Source organism: Narcine bancroftii, chromosome 4 (assembly GCF_036971445.1).
Source record: "Narcine bancroftii isolate sNarBan1 chromosome 4, sNarBan1.hap1, whole genome shotgun sequence".
NCBI classification, from domain to species: domain Eukaryota; kingdom Metazoa; phylum Chordata; class Chondrichthyes; order Torpediniformes; family Narcinidae; genus Narcine; species Narcine bancroftii.
Window position 1 is genome coordinate 186,976,879 of NC_091472.1, and position 23,930 is coordinate 187,000,808.

The window sequence follows — 23,930 nt, forward strand, 5'->3', positions numbered from 1 at the left end:
ACATGGATCCAACGAATGCTGGAAGAAGACAAATTCAGAGAAAAATTGAATATTGAAAGGGCTCACTGGACCCTCACACTCAAGAGAGCCAGCGATCAGCGGCCACGACCGGTCGTGGTAAGACTTTTGAATTATCAGGAACAATTCTGGGAGCAGGATATGAATATTTTAAGCAAAATAATGGCCTGCCCGAGAGTGACCATGAAAAAGTGCTACTTTTCCAAGATTTTAGCTTTATTTTGATTAAGCAAAGGAAGGAGTTTGATGATGTAAAAAGACAATTGCGTTCCAAAAAATTGAAATAGTCGACGATGAACCCCACAACTGAGGGTTGAAGTAGCAGAAGGTAATTAGCAATTTTTCAAGACTAAGAACAAGGTGGAGACTTCCTGTGAGGTTTATGGAAAAACTACAGTTGCCAAAGAGGAAGACAGTGAAAAATGTTTATAATGGGACTAAGTAAAAGTTTTTTTTTAAAACCCATCTTGTATTTATTGTTGAAAAGTAAATTTTATTGAAATGTTCACGGAGAGCTCAGAAGAGAGAGAAAGCTTTGGAAAAGTAGTAGGAAGGTGGAGATTCTGGTCTAAGGGAGAGAATGGCACCCAGAGAGGAGTATCTATAAAAGATGGTGTTAAAGGAAGGGGTTCTTCTTCCTCGAGAAATTCTGTGGACTTTTCCCCGCAGGTTTTCGGGATTTCCTGTTTACATCACCATCAGGGCAGGGACATTTTATGCATTTTTTTTTAAAGCGGATAGATCACTATACTATTTTATCAATTGAAAAGGTTTTATTTCTGAATATTTTTTTAAATAAAATCAATATGGACAGAACACTAAAATTTATTAGTCTTAACGTTAATGGATAAACAGGAAAGTGAAAAGAAGGCGGGTCTTGGTACACCTAAAAAATTAAGGGCAAATATAATCTTTCTACAAGAAACGCATCTTACCAAATCGGAACATGCTAAATTAAAAAGAGGATGGGTGCGACAAGTAATATTGCCGTCATTTGGCTCAAAAGCAAGAAGAGTAGCGATTCTAATTAACAAAAATGTACAAATAATAATAGAAGAGACACTAACTGACCAAGCTAGAAGATTTGTAATGGCACAGTAAAATTTATGCAGAATCATGGATATTTATGAACATCTAGGCACCAAATTATGATGATGAAGCATTTATGAAGGATATATTTTTTAAAACAGCAGAGGGAAATACACTGGTCGGAGGAGACTTCAATTTCTGTCTAGATCCAATACTGGATAAATTAGCCAGAACAGTGATTAGGGCAAAAGCTACAAAAAAGACACCATCATCTAAGAAGGATTTAAATTTGATTGATACATGGAGGCATCTTAACCCAGAAGAAAGAGACTATTCATTCTACTCAAATCATGATTCACATGATTTGTTTTTAATGTCTGCCCAGTTAAAAAGTAGAGTGGTAAAAACGGAATATTTGGTGAGACTTCTATCAGATCATTCACCATTAACTTTAACTACTGCAATAATGGAAAAACAAGGAAGAGTGTATAGATGGCATCACAATGTCACACAGTTGAGAAGGAAAGACTTTTGTGAGTTTATTAAGAGACAGATAGAACTATTCTGTGAAACTAACCTTCTTTCTATTGATAATAGGTTTTTAATATGAGATATGCTTAAAAGGTTATCTCAGAGAACAAATAATTTCTCATAAAAAAATACTAAGTAAGAATATGCCTCAGAGCTGGATAGTCTAGAAGGCAGAGGAATCATCTAGAATGATAAATGCAATAAAAAGAGGCCAATATCCAAAAAATCAAGAGATCTTTCTTCTAAGAAATATATGAAATAAAGAACTTGGCCTCGATTTGGATGAAGCACAAAAAAGATTTATTATGATAGCCTTAGCAGTAGCAAAAAAATTTATAATGTCAACTTGGAAATCAGAAGAGAGCCTGAGGATACAGCAATGGTACATAGAAATGAATAAATGTATTCCATTGGAAAAAATAACATAATTTAAGAAATAACATCACAGTATTCGAACAAATTTGGGAACAGTACATGGAACACAACAGGGAAGTCCTACCGTGGACCTCTACCACCTAAAATGACAGAATGAGAAGATGACAAAATGAACTGACCCAGTGTGTAAAAGTAGATGACACAATTTTCTTGTTTATGTTCATTGTGTGATGACATTGTTTAATGGGTTTAATGTATCGTATATGTTGAACATTTAGTGGGTAGGGAGGGCAGTGGGAAGGAGGGAGGGAAGGGAGGGGGGAAAAGGGGAGAAAATGACTGTGTATATTCAAGAGGGAAATGTTCATGTGTATTTTGGTCAATATGGTTAATAGTGTGAAAAATTAAAAAACATTTAAAAAAGAGGCAATATTATAGAATATAATCAAAAAGAAATAAATAATACTTTTAGTCAATATTATACAAAACTATATAAATCAGAATTATTAGGAGATGAAAATGAAATGGACTAATTTTTAATAAATGTTGAACTTCCAAAATTAGAAGATAGAGAACACGTTGATTTAGATGCCCCTTTTACAAGAGAAATCGAGAAAACCTTTGGTACTTTAAATCTACAGGGGAGGGTGGGTTTCCTCCAGAGTTCTACAATCAATTCAAAGATTTATTGATACCCCTTATGATGGATTTATTGGACCAGGCAGTGGAGGCCCAGTCCCTCCCTGAATCTTTCTCAACTGGTATAATTACAGTGCTACCAAAAAAGGTAAAGACCCATTAAAAACTTAATACAGACCTATATCACTCCTCAATGCTGATTATAAAATATTGGCAACGGTATTAGGTAGTAGACTGAAACAGTATCTACCAAAATTAATACATACAGATAAGGTGGGATTTGTCTAAGTAGACTATTTAATATAATACACATGGCAAAATCAAAGATGAATCCAAGTATAACCATTTCCCTAGATGCAGAAAAAGCATTCGATCGATTAGAATGGTCTTTCTTATTTAAAACTTTGGAAAAATTTGGTATAGGCAGAAAATGTATAAACTGGATAAGAACTCTATCATAAACCACAAGCCAAAATTATAATTAATAATCAGATTCAGTGGTTTTTCCCTGGAGTAGATCAAGTAGACAGGGGTGTCCTCTGTCTCCAGCACTTTTTATCCTAGATTATAAGGAGAGATCCAGATATTAAAGGCTTCAAAGTTGGACAGGAAGAACATAAAATTAGCTTATTTGTCGATCATGTGTGTGTGTATATATTATATATATACACACACACACACACACACACACACACACACGCACACACATTAAAATATATATATATATATATATGTAATAGCACATCATATTAATATTGGAGATATTTTCTATGTATGGTTATGGAAAAAAACAAAAGTACAATTTTTTTTAAAATTGTGAGGTTACCACTTTAGAAGGAAAAATAGTGGATCAGAATATTTAAATGGCAAGCAATTGCAGCATGCTGACATCCAGAAGCACTTGGGAGAGCTTGTGCATGAAATCCAAAAGGTTGGTTTGCAGGTGCAGCAGGCTATCAAGAAGGCAAATGGAATGTTGGCCTTCATTCTTAGATGGATTGAATTTAGGGGCAGAGAGGTTATGCTGCAACTGTACAAGGTACTGGTGAGGCCGCATCAGGAGTACTGTGTATAATTATGCTCCTTATTTGAGGAAGGATGCACTGGCTTTGGTGACAGTGCCAAGAAGGTTCACCAGGTTGATCCCTGAGGCATCTGGGTCTGTGGTTGCTGGAATTTAGAACAATGACAGGAGATCTTACAGAAACAAAATTATGTTTGTGGTTCCCATTGGTGGGGGAGACTGGAACAAGGGGACAGAGCCTTAAGTATAGTAGAATCCACATTATTCGGCATCTACAGTGATTGCAGATGTCGGATATGCAAATTTTCCGGTTGGCTGAGACTCACTCTTTCAATACCTACTAACACATCCGCATTAAGAATTCATCATTAACAAAAGACAGTGTAAAATGTAAAGTGATTTTTTTTTTAAATCACTATATTGTAGCTTTTAATTATATAAAGTTCAGGTAATTTCTGTAACTTAAAAAATTTAAATTTGAATCCAGGTCACTGGAGCTGCAACAGTGTTGCCCTTGTTGCTTCGCTAACCGTGCTGCTATCATAATTAATCAGCTCCTCAGAGTTTGCAGATAATACACCTTATACTAATAACGACAAAGACTCTTACCAGGCAGGGATAGCGAAGTCTCAACACTGCTGCCATCTTCTCCCTTCCCCCTCTATACCCTATCCTCATCCCACCAGCTCTGACTCAAGTGTCCTGATCAGGACCTAGGTGCACTCCACCACCCTCCTTGTGCTGGGAACCTGACTCACCTCTATGCAAGTGCCCCAGTCAGGTCCGTGGTGTACCTTCCTCCCGCTAGCCTGACTCACTTCCACGCAAGTGTCCCAGTCAGGCCATTAGTGCACCTTCCTCACGCTCACAACCCACCTCACCTCCATGCCAGTGGCAACAGTGAAAAGAATGCGTGTGCATTGAGGGACATTGCTAGTTCAGCGAGTCAAACCTGCGCAGCTCCATTAAAATCTCAACGGTCCCCAGCGGGGACAATTCGTCCAGTCTTATTCATTCGAAAACTTTTAAAAAAAATTTCCTCCAGTGTGCTTTTTTTAATTGCTGGTTGTTTGAGATTCTGGTTGATTGAATTGTAGAAGATTTAAGATGGAGATGGAGAGGAATGTCTTTTCCCAGAGGGTGGTGAATCTATGGAATTTACTGCCCAATGAAGCACTAGGGGGCTACCTCAGTAAATATATTTAAGATAAGGTTGGATCAATTTTTACATAGTAAGGGAATTGAGGGCTATGGGAAAAGGGCAGGTAAGTGGAGATGAGCCTACCATTAGATCAGCCATGATCTCATTGAACGTCAGCGCAGGCTCGATGGGTCAAATGCCCTTCTCCTGCTCCTATTTCTAATGTTCTTTAATGCTCTAGCAGCTCGACAGTGATAAGAGGGACAGCTACACAATCCAAGATGCCAGCCCTTGGATGAGATGGTGAACAAAGAGCCCCTTTATTCTCAGTTATCTGACTCCACTTCAAAAAGAAGCAGGAAATTATCCCTAGGTGTTATGGAAATATTCATCCTTCAATCAACATAACACAGAGATTATTGGACCATTACCACATTGTTTTTAGGAAAGCCTGCTAATGCACATATTGTTTGCCACAATTCCAATATTACAGCCTTGGCTTTAAGTTCATTGAAACAATTTTTAAGTGCTACATTCAAAGTGTATTATATATAAAAACAAATTAACATCAATGACACAGAATAAGAGTATTTGCTTACATTTGGATGTCCATCTCTCAGGACTTTATGCAGAACGTGGCAGAACTTCCAACTCATGATGGAACTGCTGGATAATGGAAGACCAATGGCATAAGACCAGAAGGTGTATGCCCCTTTCTCGTGGTGTGTTCCCAATATAATTCATTCAAAAGGAGTCAAGAAAATTCACAAGAAGTTTTGTTAAATATGACATTACTCAATTATTCCATATTTATATCCTGCCCTTCCATAATTGTCAGCCCCTGATATTACGATTCGACTTCCATTTAAACTGAATTTTGTCGTTAAATTTAAGCAGACGGTTCTTCGAGGAAGTCGCAATGTGATCCTCCCCCAATGCTTAACTTCTTTTATCCACAAAGAAAGGCATTTTGTTCCAATTATAATTATTCATCAGTTTGCTTCTGCAGTTTAAGAGTGTCCATTGCTGAAGGAAGAGACATATTTAGTAACAGTTTCTGGTTTAAACAAGCATTAGTGCAATTGAATTTGCTGCTTAAAATAGTCTCCACTCTGAAATTCTATCCAACTCCAGCTCAATATATAGAAATCGATGAGATCCTTTTCTTTTGCTAGAACAGCCTTATTCATTGGCATGGCAGGATCACATTTTTAAAACATACATAGATTATTTTTTTTAAATTCCATTCATAAACATAATTTACTACTAAATTAACCAAACTTCTTAAAATGGAACAGACAACCTGAGGTCATGGCTAAAAGCAGTTTTACATTACTGGCTTATGAACTGTTTGCATGTCATACATTGACAGGCAACATTTTCACTGGCCTGCTGTATTGATAAATTGCCCATTCAAATGATAAATTGTCCATTCACACGTTTCTTATTTTGTGCAGGCCGGAAAGTTCAAAGTGATTGAACAAAAAACTGCACTGAACTTATTTTAAAATAGAATTCTGACCAGTTGTTTTCGTTGGCCCTTTATCTGGTTTGTGAAATCTTATCCTAGCCAATTATCACGATAAATACCGACTCTTGAAAAGAGGCAAAAGTGCTCAAGGTCCGATGTCAACTGGAAAGGCTGGATAAAATGCAAACATTAATGTAGTCAACATGGTGTGCTATTTTTAGCAATGCAAATTAAGTTTGCTCCTAAACTAATTCCTTTGGATTAATTTGCATCCTCTTTTCATTTTTCTTTCAGGTATTCATGCAGGACACAGGCACCAATGAAGGACAACTGATTCAAATGAATTTGAACTTGTATAAAAGAAATCAATATGGGAATGTATAGAAATCAGTTAATATACGAGAGATGAAGACAAATTTTGATATTAAATGCACTCATACATTGGAAATAATGGAAATCATGGTTAATGATGCATTTCTTTCACTTCAAGGGACAATATTCTACCAATGGCTCACCCCCACTGCTCACTTTAAAGGTGCTCCACCCCACTAGCTCTCTTTCCCCCCCCCCCCCCCCCTTTGGACCAATCAACTTGTAATAGAAGACTGCTGTAGATATTGGAAACGGTACAATGACCAGTGACCAACCTGCAAACAGACCAGTGTATTATACGGGTTGATAAGGGTAGAAACCGATGAAGAAACGGATGACTTCAGCGTCCTGCTTAGTTTCATGTGCTTTACCGTTGTTCTTTTTTTAAAGAAAGGATACTCCGTGCATGTTTTTCTTTGACGGGTACCTCCTGGCTGTTAATAGCTTTGCTGATACTGGCAGCCTAGAAGACAGAAAAAGACAAATGTCAGCAAGATCTAAATCCTGGCATCAGCAGAATTCAGACAGGCAATTTGATACCATGGGAACTGGAATCTATCTGCCTAATAGAAAAGTCAGCCAGGAACAGTTTATTTGCATCAATAGTTTTGGCACCTACTGGTAACAAAACAAACTATACCACCCACATCAAATTCTGTATATTAAATTGTTCAGTGCTCCCTGCAGAAAAAGTAAAACAAATATCCTGAAGAAAACATCCAACTGCAGTAAGATATTCAAAATATTTCTCTGGCAAAACAGGGCTCACCCCTCTTGGTCTCAGAGACTGAGCAGCGACATTCACACCTTGTGAGCATGAAACTTCCGACCTGCAACTCTCTTCATTTCAGGAAAACAGGAAAGAAATGATGGTCACATGTTAGGTGAGCCGAGCACTTTCGTGGTTCAGCTCCAAGGAAGCGACATAAAACATCCCCTCAGACAAGCTGTACATTACACAGTGGTTGAATAGGGAAGCTGTTTCTATAAAGAAGGTTCCAGCTAATCAAATTACTGCGCAGTGTGCTGGAGGGAGAAAATCATCCTGCAAGCTTCTCACAAAATAACCAGCGATAAGGATCTCCATCTATCATCTCCCACACTCACCCTCCCCCACCCGCTTTTGTTCGGACATCTCTCATGTTCTCCCATACCTTGATGAAGGGCTCAAGCCTGAAACATTGGTGATGTATCTTCACCTTTGCTACCTAAAGACACTGTTTGACCTGGTGAATTCCTCCAGCATTTGTGTGGTTTTTTTTCCACCTGACCACACAGTCAATGGAATCCTGTGTTTTACCAGTGAAAAGAATCTGATACCCAGATTTGTTAACTTGCATCCAAGCTATTTTGTGCAAGAAGTTCGATATATCCAGCTGATGAGACCCTACTTGATTCTGGCTGAACAGAAAATCTACTGACTAGGTTGACAATGGAAAAGAAAGCACAAAAGGGGTTGATGCCACATCAGACTACCCTCAAAAAAAAACCCAGAAGAGGCAGCTTCACTATTATCAGTCGTGCTACAATTTCCAACAGATAGAGTTCTGGTCACTGGTGTCAATATCAAAGACTTTTATGCACTCTCATGAAATGCTAATGCATTGAATTTTTTTGTCGTGACACAGTTAGACATTATATATCACGGTTTTATAGCAAAATGATAAATCTTTGATGGTTTCTGCAAGTGCAATTTGTATCGAGTTACTTATTAAACAAGGCTGAATATTTCTACATTTTCCACATTAGAACATAACGATATTGGTTTGGGGATGTCTCAAGGTCCTGAAAGACACCAAACAAATGTTGGATGAATTTTTTTTTAAATGCACAAGAAAACTTGTTCTGAAATCCTCAGGTTCCAGTGCATGGCTGCAGAACAAGTATTACATTTAATGAATTTTCAAATATAATTGCATTTGACGTTAAAAAAAACTGAGGGTCATTATTACAAATATATAGAGCCCGGCCTTGGGACAGCATGGAAGCTCATCGTCTAAGTCAATAGGAATCAGTACACAAGTTATATACAAAACTTCAGAGATGAGCTCTGGCCCTCGGAACGTGATAACTAATGAAAGCTACAATGATAAAAACAGAACTCACTGGACACTGAAATAACAAGAACTAAAGACACTAGACTCATTGGTACTAGCAGTGTATGTAGATACAATCTCCAAGAACATCCTTAGTAAAGATCAGCCACTTATTACTGACTCTACTTCTCACATTCTGCACCATCAATGAAAGTTGAATAACCACAAGATCATGAGAGATGGGAGCACAGTCATGGCTGATGTATTCTTCTTATCAACCTCATTTTCCTGCCTTCTGCCCATAACCTTTAACGCCTTCATTAGAATTAGAATTGGGTTTATTATCATGAATGTTTCACAAAATTTGCTGTTTTTGCTGAAGCAGGATTGGGTATCACAGGTGCAAAATTGCTATAAATTACAGTTCTGTAAATACAATATTTAAAACTAAATAATTAGTGCAAGAAGAAAAAAAAAGAGCGAGTTAGTGTCTATCGGTTGCTTTATCAATCAAGAGCCCATCAGCCTCCGCTATAAATCTACCCAATGACTTGGCCTCCACAGGCACCTGTGGCAATGAATTCACCACCCTTTGGCTGAAATTGTTCATTATTTGTTCTAAAACGCTAATGAAATACCAGGCAAAATGGAAGATCAGTAAACAATGTTGTCACTACATTCTTATCAAAACCTATCTCAAAACCTATCTCTAAAACGCTAATGAAATATCAGGCAAAATGGAAGATCAGTAAACAATGTTGTCACTACATTCTTATCAAAACCTATCTCAAAACCTATCTCTAAAACGCTAATGAAATATCAGGCAAAATGGAAGATCAGTAAACAATGTTGTCACTACATTCTTATCAAAACCTATCTCAAAACCTATCTCTAAAACGCTAATGAAATATCAGGCAAAATGGAAGATCAGTAAACAATCTTGTCACTACATTCTTATCAAAACCTATCTCAGTGCTAATCCTTTTTGTGAATTATTGTTAGCTTAAAGTATTTTCCATGTGAAATTCGGAGGCCCTGAACAAGGAAAGCAAATAGAACCAGTAACTGCACACCCGATTCGTAGAAATGAGTTATTATGCCTAGTGATCAGAATTAACATGATTACACACCTAACATCACCTCCAAAACATGATCTACTTACATGAATCATACAGAATGCGATTATTCAGTGTTCATTGCTCTGTATCATAGACAGCAATAAACACATTGGAAAACTTTCTACTATGCAATGAAGCAACTTCAAAATCACAGCCTGTGGATGACCTGGAATTTTCAAAGTTAGTGTAATGAGCCCAAAGGACCCCAAAACCCACCAGCAATAGACATTCACCAAGGCAAGTAGTTACTTAAACAAAAGTTGTTAATTATCTTTATCATGAAAATAGAATCAAACTTTAATTTATCTCTATTAACTTAACTAACCCAACTTAACCCCCTTCTAATTCTAAGCACGCACATGTATGGAATGTGTGTGTAAATTTAAGAAAAGTTCTTTGGTTCACAGTTCAATCTCCCTTCTCATTCTTCCAAGTTCACTGGTTGCAGGCAATTCTTACACTATGTACAGAATTTAACATGTATAAAGTTCACCAGGCTTTGGTGTTCAAAAGATAAATGTTTTCCACTCAGCAAGGTTCTTTGTAGGTTCACAGAGAGAGATTTGTTGTTCCAGGATTTCCATAATTGAGGTACCACCATTAGTCACCTCAATGTCTAGCTGATGAAACTTGCCCCATCAGGGTTCTCCAAATGATATCCTCTTTCTTTCAGGCTATCACAGAGTTCCTTTCTGTTCAACTTATTCCAAGAGTAGCATCAAACAGAGAGCACTTGCAGCCATCTGCCGCTCTTTGTTTCCATTCCAACCAGCTTCTCCTGCTTGTTTCAGCAATGACTCTCTCTCTTCATCTGAGAATCAAAACTGCAGCCACGTGTCCTTTTCTCTCTCACACTTGCCAAACCCCCTCCTTCTTCAGGAAACAACAGGAGTTAGTTTTTCACTCCCATCTGTTGTTTTGGGTGAACAAACTTCCCATTGACCTTTGAGTGAGCACTTTGTAGATATGTCCAACACAGCCAACCTGACTCCAGTCCAAGACAATGGTCTATTAATTTCATGACATCATTTCAATTAGCACCTACTTGTGAAATGTGCATAGCATTCTCCATAGTTTCTGTAAAGTCATTGATTACGAATTCTTCAGTATTTCAAATAAGATCTGTTTTAAAGAGTGTGTATGTATGTAACCTACACTAATTTTACCAATGTATCTCACAAATATATTCCATTACATTTGGCATATAAAAAAAATTGATGGCCACACCATTTTCCTTCAGAAGTAATGAAAGCAAAGGATCACACATTGGAAACTGCCCAAGTTTAATTCAATTGTTACAGGCTTGAACTACAATGTCCCAAAGGATGAGCATATGATTTGATCAACAAGGAAAACCTGACTTCTACTGTTGAAGGTTAATATTTGGTTCTGATCCAAACACACATTGGGGGTTGCTATAAGCAAAAGAATATATATCTAAAGGAGAAAATCTAAATTCTCACATTATTATTTGACTTGGAACCAATCACTTTGCAACTTGTGACTGCTATTTGCTTCACCTGTGATGTGCAGATATGCTACAAGTCTCCACAAATGACCTCAACGTAATCAAAAGAAATGTCGACTCCAGCCAAGATCAAAAACGCTTACCACGTACAAATAAACACAAACCCATAACTAAACTTCAAGAGGTTGACGCTGAACAGTAACTGGCCAATAACTCAATGAAATGATCAGTCATGAACGTTGAAGGGAGAGAAACAACGAAGAGTACAAAAGTGAGAATAAGCAGTGAGAATCCTGGAGCTCAGAACACAACACTCCCACGATAGATTTCTCAGCCTCCAGAGGGACTGACCAGCAAGTGGGAATTACACTGGAGGCACAAGATGATGCCTTACAGCAGCAACTCCATGTGAGCAGCTCTGATGGGATTAATCAAATATTCCCATTCAGAACATCTAAAAAATCAAACAAAAACCAGAAACACAAAATCAAACTTACTTGTTAATATAGATGCCCTAAGATCGCTGACAGACCTCGGAGTCGGCAGAATCGGCGCTCAGGCAGGTACTAGAACAACAACACTGCAGGAATTTTAAACAGCCAGCCATCGGTCCATTTAAACTTTGGAGGAGTCCAAACCAGCCGACGCTCAGCACATTTAAACATTGCGGGTGATTCAAAGGGACAGCACACGGACCATTTAAACATCGCAGGAATTACCATCAGTGGATCTATGGGCCAGGTAAAGAAGATCCAGCCATGTGGATGAAGAGGATGGGGGGGCTACAGGTAAAGCTGAGATGCTGGAACCCGAGGCTTCAGTTCCCTACCATTCTCCTGGCCAATGAACTCCAACCCTCAGAGAGACATCAGGGAGTGCTCAGTGATGGCTAAACACGGACATTCTGGACACGGCACTGCAGCCCAAGGGCTACACCCTCCACTGCGCTGACCGAACACCAGTGTCTGGAAAAGCCAAGGGAGGCGGTGTTTGTGGCGCACAGACATGATGGTGATGTCCCAGTCCTGCTCCCCTGACCTGGAACATCTGGTGATCAAGTTCCACCCATTCTACCTGCCGAGGGAGTTCACTGCCATTATCCAGGTCGCCGTGTACATCTGCCCCAGGCTAACGTCAAGCTGGCACTGGAGGGACTGAGCACTGTGAGTAATAGCCATGAGACAGCACATCCGGATGCCTTCCCGATCATTGTAAGGGACTTCAATCAGGCCAATCTGACAAACTACCACCAACACGTCACATGCAAGACCAGGGGAACCAGCACACTCGACCCCTGCTACATCACCATGAAGAACACCTACTGAGCCAGATCACAACCACATTTCGGCAAGTTTGATCACCTGACTGTACTTCTACTCCTGGCATACATGCAGAGACTGAAGATCACAGCACCAGTGGCGAAGACGGCAAAAGCATGGTCGAAGGAGGCCGAGGAGTGTTTGCAGGACCGCTTTGAATTGGTGGACTGGAACATATTTAAAAACTGATTCATAGACTTGAATGAATCAGAGAATTCACATCCTGCTGATGGCAAGAGCAAGGGCGTTTAAGTCCGGGGATCGGGATCTTTACAAGAAGTCCAGGCGTGACCTGCGGAAGGAAATTTCTAAAACAAAATGGTAATTCCAGAGGAAGCCAGACACAGAGACACACCAGCTATGGCAGGGAGTGCAGCAGGGCATTACAGCCTACAGAGCGAGGGAGAACACTATAGATGGCTGTGATGCTTCACTACCCGATCTGAACACCTATGCTCACTTTGAGAAGAACCAAACAGTGCCAACTAGAACCCCTGAAAAGGCTGAGGACCCTGTGATATCTGTCTCTGAGGGCGACATCAGAACATCATTCAAGAGGGTGAACCCTCGCAAGGCAACTGACCTGACGGTGTACCTGGCAGGGTACTGAAAATCTGCGCCAACCAACTAGCTGGAGTGTTCACAAACATTTTCAACCTCTCACTGCTGCAGTCAGGGGTTCCCACCTACTCCAAAAGGGCATCAATCATCCCTGTATCCAAGAAGAATAGATGGAGCTGCCTCAATGACTATCACCCAGTAGCACTAACTTCTGCTGTGATGAAATGTTTTGAGAGATTGGTCATGGCCAGAATTAACATGTACCTATGCAAAGGACTTGACCCACTGCAATTCACCTATTGTCACAATCGCTCCACAGCAGATGCAATATCGCTGGCTCTCCACTCAGCTCTGGATCACCTCGAAAATGGCAATTCATACATACAGCTGCTCTTCATCAACTACAGCTCTGCCTTCAGTACCATTATCCCCTTAGTGCTGGTCAAGAAGCTACAATTTCTAGGCCTCTGTACAACACCCTACCCCACAACTGGATCCTTGACTTTCTCATCGGAAGACCAGTCAATACGAATTGGAAACTTCTCCTCACTGATTATCAACACAGGCGCACACAAGGGTGCATACTTAGCCCATTGCTCCACTTGTTATACACCCATGACTGTGTGGTCAGGCACAATTCCAATGCTATCTACATTTGCCAACGACGTTGTCAGCAGAATCATGAACGGCAATGAGGAAGTGCACAGGAGGGAGATAGATCAGAAGGGTGAAACAACAACAACCTTGCACTCAACATCAGCAAAACCAAGGAGATGATTGTGGACTTCAGGAGGAAGTCGGGGGTAAAAGACCCAGTCCTCATCAAGGGCTCAGTAGCAGAGAGCATCAGATATTTCAAATTCCTGGCTGCCAACATCACCGAGGATCTGGCTGAGTCCTTCCACATTGATGCAATCACAAAGCAACTATACTTTGTGAGGTGTCTGAGGAGATTCGGTATGTCACCAAAGACTCTCATAAACTTCTACCAGTGTACTGTGGAGAGCATTCTGGCTGGTTGCACCACTGCCTGGTATGGAGGCACCAACTCTCAAGTCAAGAATAAACTCCAGACGGTTGTTTACTCGGCCTACAACATCACAGGCACCAGACTTCACTCCATTGAGGATATCTACTTGAGTCGGTGACTTAAACAAGCAGCCTCTATCCTCAAAGACCCTACCACCCAGGCCATGCCCTCTTCACTCTGCTACCATTGGGAAAAAAATACAGGAGCCTAAAGACGAGCACTCAGCGGCACAAGGACAGCTTCTTCCCCACTGCCATCAGATTCTTGAATAATTAATGAACCAATGACCCTGCCTTACTTTTCGTGCCCTATTATTTTTATTTCTTATAAGACGGCTATACATTGAAACCACGTTATAACATACCCCAATTTTAGGTGAATTCGGATATTATGTGATGAGCCATTGGACCATTTTTATTTGGTTTTACAAAACTTTAGTTGATTGCTGATACATGTATTCTTGAATGTTTTTGATTCTCCTACCCCTTCCTCCTGCTGCAGGCCTGGAGGATGGAAGGCGAGCAGCCCCAGACGACACAGCCTCTCTGGACTCCTCTCTGGAGTGTGATGGCAGCGCTGAGCCGTCCCTACGGGGCGTCATCAACCAGCATCCCGGCAAATACCAGCACTACGGCCAGGCCAAGAGCTGCAGCGTCATCCTCAGGCCGTCCGCCCTGCCCGATAAGGTGGTCAGTGCGGCCGAAGACCGGCACCTCCAGGTGGAGCTCATCACTGGACAGCGGGGCACTGCTGCGCACAGGCGCCTGGCACAAGCGGTTCGAGATGATGGTGGGGACGGCTCAGGTAGTGTCCAAACTGCAGGAAAGGTGGGGAGTACCAAGATGCCGTCCATTGACGACGGCCAAACAACGAGACCACCACGGCACCTGGAAACCAAGCACACCCAGCACGCAGCCACAGCACGGCCGCCAGGGGAAACAGACCTGAATTAGCGCGATCCCACTTTTGTCGCGATGACATTTTTGGACCCAAACGATCGCGTTATAAAAGGGGTTTCACTGTAACGTTAATGTTGCTGCAAAAACACCGAATTTCATGACTTGTTCATGATAATAAATTACGATTCTGATAAGATGTTGCATTTCACTGCAATGAGCACAAAACAAATGCAGAGTCTCGACCCAAAGTATCAATAATTCCACTGCCCTTTCCCCCCCCCCCCACCTCGCCCCACCGCTGTTCAACTGGCTAAGATTCTCCAGACGTTTGTTTTTTGGTGGCCATTACAGTGTTTGTGTATTTCTATAACTTGCCGCAAAAGAACTCCATTCAGAACTTGGTTTTGATGGCACCGGATTGAAAAGGGTACCAAAACAGGCATGAGAGTTAACGCCAGCCCCCTGGTGATGGACAAATCAGGCTACAGGAAGTCCCCACTGACCAAAGCGAAAGATATTTACATTGACGACATGAACTTTTCGTGGCTTTTGTTCGGTGGCCGAAGTTCAATTTCCCCGAGAGCTTCTTTAATTCCTCAACACTTGATCTTTTTGAATAAAATACAATCTGGGTACCAACTATTCTGAATTGCAGAGTTTCATCCCACAAAGTAGCCCAGAGATCAAAGTTAAGGGGTGTACCACAGCTGGATTGCAGATGGGAAGGGAGAGGTGATGACTTCTCTTTCAGTTTTGGATAATGGGGGTGGTGGGGGTTTGACAAGCATCTGACAAGTAAAAAAATCACCCAGGAACAATTCTCGGGTTTCTACATTACACACCAATTGTCACACTATCCTGATTAGATACAACAAATCTTTGCCAGCTGGCTCCAGTTTCAACTCGAATTGCGACTTACAGCGGCTTTTTTTCTTACCAAGTCCTATTCATTTCTCTCCTCTTTGCAATGTTTACCACTGTATCACGTCTCATCCCCTCCACAAACAATTTACACGCAGATTCATAGATTCTTCACAGGAGCAGCTTGCCTCATCACTCAATGAAGCTGGACTACCAGCCGCATTGCCCTGACATGTCCTGAGCCCGTGGATAGGAAAGCAAAGTTTGTGCCTGCCTCAATCTTAAAGTATTCCATTCAATAATACTGTAATTCAAAAGTATTGCTGTAATTTCAGTCTTGATACAAGGACTGCTGATCATTTGAAAAGCAGGCTATTCTGTCCACTGCTTTCAATTGTTCCATTTTTGCATTTTCTCAGTTGCTGTCATTCAACATTGCTCAAGGCTAATTGAGAGATGGATCACAAAGCAATATCAGGTACAGCACAAAAGCAAACTCCAGTCTGCAACTTCAGCAAGGGCGTGCACTAAATGTCCTAGAACAATAATCCCCCAGGATTCACAGGGCATCCCTGCTGGTGTTGCACAGTAACTTACAGCAAGAGCTGTGGACTTCAAGAGGCGGTTGGAGAGCAATCGACAAATTCATACTATTAGCCCACTCAGTAAGGCAGAAATCCGATCCCGGATAAACTAGACTGCAAATTCCCTTTTCAAAGGCTCATGGGCTTCATCATCCCATTCTGAAAATAGAAAAGCTCTCTTTGTACATCACCCTACACCAGATTGACAAACACATATGACGATCACACACAAGACCAGCAGAAGGTCACATCCAATATCTGTAAACTGACTTTGGAAATTCTTTTGACCTGATCTTCACCCTCAGACAATTCTGATGTTCTCTGTGAAATTGTGGAAATGCAAGCCAAGAATGATTACACAGTTGCCAGACAGTGCTCTGCAGAATTATACATTAAAAAGACAATTGATCTTTCAATTAAAAAATGGTGTTTTCCTACAAAGTCTTGACAGGTATGAGCCAATGTCAAGTTTTTGAACCTTGTTGTCTCAGGCATTATTAAATAGGAGAGATTGATGTTGCATCCTTGAATTCTGGGCCAACACCCCAGTGGATACTAACGGTCAAAGAATTTGAGACCCTCCCTGATCCCTGATCTTTCTAACCATGCGAACTAACTACCCTTCCAATTAATAATCTTGACCAAAACTCTGCATGTTGCATGCTGTCAGACTGTGCAAATCCTTCTGACATTTATCAGTATTCTCTTCAAGGAAGTGATGAACACAAGAACTAGGTGTAGGAGAAGGCCACCTGGCCCATCAACCCTGCTCAACTATTCAACAAGATCATGGCTAATCTGGCCGTGGACTCAGCTCCAGTTACCTGCCTTTCCCCACAACCTTTAATTTATACACTATGCAAAGATCTCTCTCGCTCTGAGTAAATACATTGAATGAGGCAGCCTCTACTGGGTAGTGGACAGAGAATTCCCCAGCTTCACTATTCTCTGGGAGAAGCAGTTCCTCCTCATCTGCCCTAAATTTGCTCCCCTGAATCTTAAGGGAACCTCCCCTATTTCTAGCATCACCTGCTCACGAGAACAACTTTCTTGCTTCCATCTCAACTTTCCTTTCATTAACTGTAGGATACCCTCTCAAACTTCTAATCCCCAGTGACCCAATCTCTCCTTGTAGGCTAACCTCCTCATCTCTGTAATCAGTCTGGAGAACCTCTGCTCTACTTCCAAAACCAGTACATCCTTCCTCTGGTAAAGAGGCCAGAACTGCACATGGTGCTCCATGTGCAACCTCACCGGCACCTGTACAGTTGCAGAGGAATCTCCCAGCTCTTAAATTCAATCCCTCTTTAAACAGTCATGTTTAGGCTAACTTAGATGTCCATGAATATTTACCCACAACTTCATCAACTCATCATTATTTATAACTTGTTTGACATGCTGGACTTTTTGGGATTTCTAGGACATGCTTGATATTTCAAAACATTGTCTTGAGGTCACAACAATTTGGGGATAATGAGTAGAATAATGAAACTGGAAGTTTCCAATGAACATCTCTACCTTTCCCCAAACAATAACATTCCCCTTGGTATCCAGTAGACGCCATCTCCAGTGTCATTGACTTCAATAGAAATATACTTTGCATACACGATCTCATTTAACACAATGAGTCTTCTGTGCCCATCCACAATTCATATTCAGAAATCTGCAGTTGGCAGCTACTTGCTTTAGAACTTTACCTTATCATTTCAGCTGTACAGCAACTATAACAATTTGTATGTGAGGGACCACACACTGAAACAAAAGCCAACAATGAGTTATTGTATTAACAGCTGGGATTTCTCTCAAAGTACTTGAGTTCTTTTAAATTGTGCCCAGCTTCGCTATTCACTGGAGTGGCAGTCTCTGCCAAGTTGCTACAGTGACATATTTATAGCTTTGACACATTTGTTAATTGCTAAAAAAAAAGTTCTTAGTTTCAAAAGAATCCTTCTTAGGCTCATCACTTTATTGCAGACTGAAGAACTCCACAATTTCTGTGCAGTCAGATTGATATACATTTCCTGGATTCATGTCCGTGATTTTTTTTTTGAATACTTTATTTAAAATGTTAAATGTACAATGTATAACCCTACCCCCCCAACCCCCACAGACCCCAAGGAAAGAGAAAGAAAATGGAGATTTAACATAAAAAATACACCATGGATCAAAGGAAAACCTTCAGGGAATTCAAACTTTTCAACCCATATAGTCCAAGTAGGGACTCCATACTTTAGAAAAAAAATTTCACATAAATTATACATTATTTTTCCCAAAGGAATACATAACCTAAATTCCAGATGCCACGTCTGCAAACCCAAATCAATCTCATTTTTCCAAGTCATAATTATACATTTCCTTGCTACTGCAATTGCCAATGCAATTTGATACTTAGTCAACCTCAAAATCAAACTCAACCTTTTAACATTACCTAATAAAAACATTGTTGGGTCCATTGTAATTGAATCTTTGAAACTTTCTCTAACAATTCCTTGAGGCGTCTCTAAACCCATCTTCATGTCCATGATCACATACATTTTTTTTTTCTCTGATGCCACCAAGAGTTTTTTTTTAAATCTGCTTTTAGAAAAATGTAATTCTGTGGAATGAGCTTTGCATACACCATTTTCAGCTCATCACAGGAGCAAATACAATGAAACTCTTCCGTGCATCAGAAAGATATCAGGTAGTAGAGAGAAGGTTTAGCTGACTGAAACGAGAAGGCCCACCTAGGCTTAAGGTATAAGGAACACCGATGGTGTAAACAGGACATCAAGTTTTGGACACCCAAACTTTACCTAATAAATTAAGTTGCATTTAGAATCAGAATTTATTGTTATGAACAAGTCATGAAATTCAGTGTTTTGTGGCAGCGTCATAGAGCCAACATTACAACAATCAATTTTTAAAAAAACAAATGGTGCACAAAAAGTAAGGCAGCGTCTGGTTCATTGATCATTCCGGAATCTGATGGTAGTGGGGAAGGAGCTCCTTGTGCTACTGAGTGGTCATCTTAGGCTCCTGAACCTTTTTCCCCAATGGTAGTAGTGAAGAGGGCACGGTCTGGGTGCTGGGGGTCTTTGAGAATAGAGACACCACCTCATGTAGATGTCCTCGATGGAGTGAAGTCTGGACCCTGTGATGTTACACACTGAGTTAACAACCCTCTGGAGTTTATTCTTGTCCTGAGACTTGGCACCTCTGTACCACGCAGTGATGCAACCAGCCAGTATGCTCTCCATGGTACACCTGTAGAAGTTTAAGAGAGTCTTTGGTGACAGACCAAATCTTCTCAAGCACCTCACAAAGTATAGCCACTGGTGAGCCTTCTTTGTGATTGCTTCGACGTGGAGGCTGTAGGACAAAGAATTTGAAATTCTTGACCCTCTCCACTACTGAGCCCTCGATGGGGACTAGATTGTGTTTCCCTGACTGACTTCTGAAGTTCACAATCATCTCCTTGGTTTTGCTGATGTTGAGTGCAAGATTGTTGGCATGACACCACTCAACAAGCTTATCTTGTTTACAAGGTAAACAAGAAATCTGTGGATGCCCGGATTTAGTGCAATGCACAAAAGCGCTGGAGAAACTCAAAGGGCCATGTAGCATCCATGCTGGCTGACCTGCAGAGTTTCTCCAGTACTTTTGTGTACTGCATTTACAAGATATGTTTAAGCATAGCAAGACATCCCAAAGCGCCCCAAAGGAATGCAGTCAAGCAAAAATGGATACCAAACTACTAAACAAAACAATAGGTCAAGGAGACAGAATACTGAGCAGATTATTAAAGGGAAAGAAAAATAGCAAAGCAACTTGGAGCTGCGGCAGCTGAAAGGTATGGCCAGCAAATGGTCACACAATTGAACTCAAACATAACCAGGACCAGAATCAAAGTTGTTGTGCACATTTCTCTGACGGCCCCATATATGAAGATGATTTAAAATAAACAGGAGCAAGGCCTTGAAGGAATGTGAATAATGATCATCTTAAAATCCAGAAACACACTAGCGTGGTTAGAGCATTGGCTGATTGGCAGGAAGGAGAGAGTCGGAATACAAGTATCTTATTCTAGTTGGCTGCCAGTTGCAAGTGGTGTTCCACAGGGGTCGGTGTTGGGGCCACTTTTTTTCCTGTTGTATATTAATGATTTGGATTTTTGAATTAATGGCTTTGTGACCAAGTCTGCAGATGATACGAAGGTGGATGGAGGAGCAGGTAGTGGAGAGGAAACAGGGAGGCTGCAGAAGGACTGAGACAGATTAGGAGAATGGGAAGTGGCAAATGATGTACAATGTGTGTCACTGTCATGAACTTTGGTAGAAAAAAATAAACGGGTCGACTATTTTCTAAATGAGGAGAAAATTGAAAAATACCCAGATGCAAAGGGGACATGGGAGTTGTCGTGCAGGATACCCTGAAGGTGAACTTACAGGATGAGTCAGTGGTGAAGGCAGATACAATGCTGGTATTAGATTTGAGAGAAATAGAATACAAGAGCAAGGATGTGGTGTTGAGGTTTCATAAGGGATTAAGACCTCGCATGGCATATTGCGACCAGTTTAGGTTCCTCATTTAAGAAAGGATGTGCTGACATTAAAGAAGGTTCACAAGGATGATTTCAGGAATGAAAGGGTTATCACATGAGAGCATTTGGCAGCTCTTGGCCTGTATTCATTGTAGTTTAGGAGAATGAGGGGGATCTTATTGAAACATTTTGAATATTGAAAGGCATGGACAGAGTAGATGCAGAAAGGTTGTTTCCCGTGGTGGGAGAGTCTAGGACAAGAGGGCTCAACTTCATGATTGAAGGGCATCTGCTTAAAACAGAAATGCAGAGGAATTTCTTTAGCCAGAGGGTAGTGAATCTGTGGAAATTGTTATCATAGGCAGTTGTGGAGGCCGTGTCATTTGGTGTATTTGAGGCAGAGATTGGTAGGTTCTTGATTAGTCAGGACATCATAAGAGAAGGCCGGGCAGTGGAACTAAGAGGGAAAATGGTGGGGCAGACTTGATGGGCTCCTATGTCTTGTGGTCCGTTTTTAAAACCAGTTGAAAACAATGACCATTGTTTAAGATACAGCATGGTAACAGGCCCTTCGACCAACGTGGTGGCAGTGGGGAGGGCCAAAGACTCACAGGTCTGTGTGGGAATGGGAAAGGGAGCTGAAACGACAGGGAACTGGAAGCTCGAGTTAACCATTGGCAGACAGAGGGCAGATGCTCCACAAAACTGTCTCTTTTATCAATGTAGATGGGCATCCTCAACAGGCCTAGGACACTTTAAAAATGATTTTTTCATTCAATGTGATAAATGAAATTTTCTTGATTTCATTCTATGCTCTTGAAGTCCTACCATCACAGGCAGCTTCATTCAAAAAAAAATGACATTGTAACAAAGTCAATGCCTGCAGCAGCAGTTCAACTATCCGAAAATTACAAAATGAAACAATTTCCACATACTTTAATACACTAGCTGACAAAGCTGTACAACAATGGTGAGATGCAATCCAGTTGTTGGAGCGTGCCTGCGAGTCTGGCCGAGTTACTCCAGCATTTCTGTGTGTTTTTAAAATCACAAATACAGTGCAACTCTGATTATCCAAAATGGTCTGGACTGGGGCCTATTTCGGATAAACTTTTTTTTCCAGAGAACTGGTAATTTTTTAATAACAGCCCAATAGCAACAGCAAATCATTTGTTCTTTTCTTTGGCTTGGCTTCGCGGACGAAGATTTATGGAGGGGGTAAAAGTCCACGTCAGCTGCAGGCTCGTTTGTGGCTGATGCGGGACAGGCAGACACGGTTGCAGCGGCTGCAGGGGAAAATTGGTTGGTTGGGGTTGTGTTTTTCCTCCTTTGCCTTTTGTCAGTGAGGTGGGCTCTGCGGTCTTCTTCAAAGGAGGTTGCTGCCCGCCGAACTGTGAGGCGCCAAGATGCACGGTTTGAGGCGAGATCAGCCCACTGGCGGTGGTCAATGGGGCAAGCACCAAGAGATTTCTTTAGGCAGTCCTTGTACCTTTTCTTTGGTGCACCTCTGTCACGGTGGCCAGTGGAGAGCTCGCCATAGAACACGATCTTGGGAAGGCGATGGTCCTCCATTCTGGAGACGTGACCCACCCAGCGCAGCTGGATCTTCAGCAGCGTGGACTCGATGCTGTCGACCTCTGCCATCTCGAGTACTTCGACGTTAGGGATGAAAGCGCTCCAATGGATGTTGAGGATGGAGCGGAGACAACGCTGGTGGAAGCGTTCTAGGAGCCGTAGGTGATGCCGGTAGAGGACCCATGATTCGGAGCCGAACAGGAGTGTGGGTATGACAACGGCTCTGTATACGCTTATCTTTGTGAGGTTTTTCAGTTGGTTGTTTTTCCAGACTCTTTTGTGTAGTCTTCCAAAGGCGCTATTTGCCTTGGCGAGTCTGTTGTCTATCTCATTGTCGATCCTTGCATCTGATGATATGGTGCAGCCGAGATAGGTAAACTGGTTGACCATTTTGAGTTTTGTGTGCCCGATGGAGATGTGGGGGGGGCTGGTAGTCATGGTGGGGAGCTGGCTGATGGAGGACCTCAGTTTTCTTCAATTGTAACAGTGTTTAAACAACAACAAACAACAAGGGCTTTTTAAAATCATTAAAATAATGTTTAATTCTCACCAAAAAAAATGTTCATCCATCTTATCAAACACTTACCCACTGAGGCCCTGCTCATGTTGGGAGCCCGAGGGTCCCACTCCTATCCAGGAGCCGGAGGTCCACTGCTGTCGGCACTGGAGCCCAAGTTTTGCTACTACCGGCACCAGGAGTCAGTTCACCTCCGAAAAAAATATGGACAACTAAGAATTTCTGATTTGTTTCAGAGAATCCCATTTCGGATAATTGGAGTTGCACTGTAATACATTCAGCAATTGTGGAATTGGTTCATCCAATACCAATTTTTCAAACTATGTAATCAAAAATTTGAATCTACCCAGAAGAAATAACACTAAAAATTACCCCCAGTAGAAATTGAAACAATCATGAAATTGGGTCAATAATTTCCAGTTGTGATTCACATTAGTACACAAAGTTATTTTCAACATAATATCAGTATTCACATAATATGCATTTTACTTCCTGCATCATAACCCGAAGCTCCCAAAACCAAGAGACATGAGAAGTGGCAACCAAAGTGCTTGGCAGCCTTGGTGAAGCAGGATGTTATATGCTGCAAGGCTGTCTCTGTATGGGCAAAGAGGGCAGCATTGTCGGCGAAGAGTAGCTCTGGAATGAGTTGCTCCGACGTCTTGGTGTGGGACTGTCGTCGTCTCAGGTTGAACAGGCTGCCATCGGTGCCGAATTGGACGTGGACACTCCTCTTCATCAAAGTCTTCTGTGGCCCTTTGGAGCATCATGCTGAAGGTGGTGGTGAAGAGAGTCGGCGCGAGGACGCAGCCTTGCTTCACACCGATGCCTATTGAGAAG

At 41.3% G+C, this 23,930-nt stretch overlaps 1 protein-coding gene across 2 annotated transcripts in view; it reads right to left on the bottom strand.

Moving 5' to 3' along the window:
* Nucleotides 1-23,930, bottom strand: part of LOC138761314 (huntingtin-interacting protein 1-related protein-like) — a 186,950-nt gene that overhangs the window by 118,397 nt on the left and 44,623 nt on the right. For both annotated transcript variants that reach the window (XM_069933217.1, XM_069933218.1), the window contains exons 2-3: nt 6,999-7,063; nt 5,357-5,498 (exon numbers count right to left, since the gene is read on the bottom strand). In XM_069933217.1, the coding sequence (XP_069789318.1) occupies nt 5,357-5,498; nt 6,999-7,063 (207 nt within the window). The remainder of the gene's footprint in view (nt 1-5,356; nt 5,499-6,998; nt 7,064-23,930) is intronic.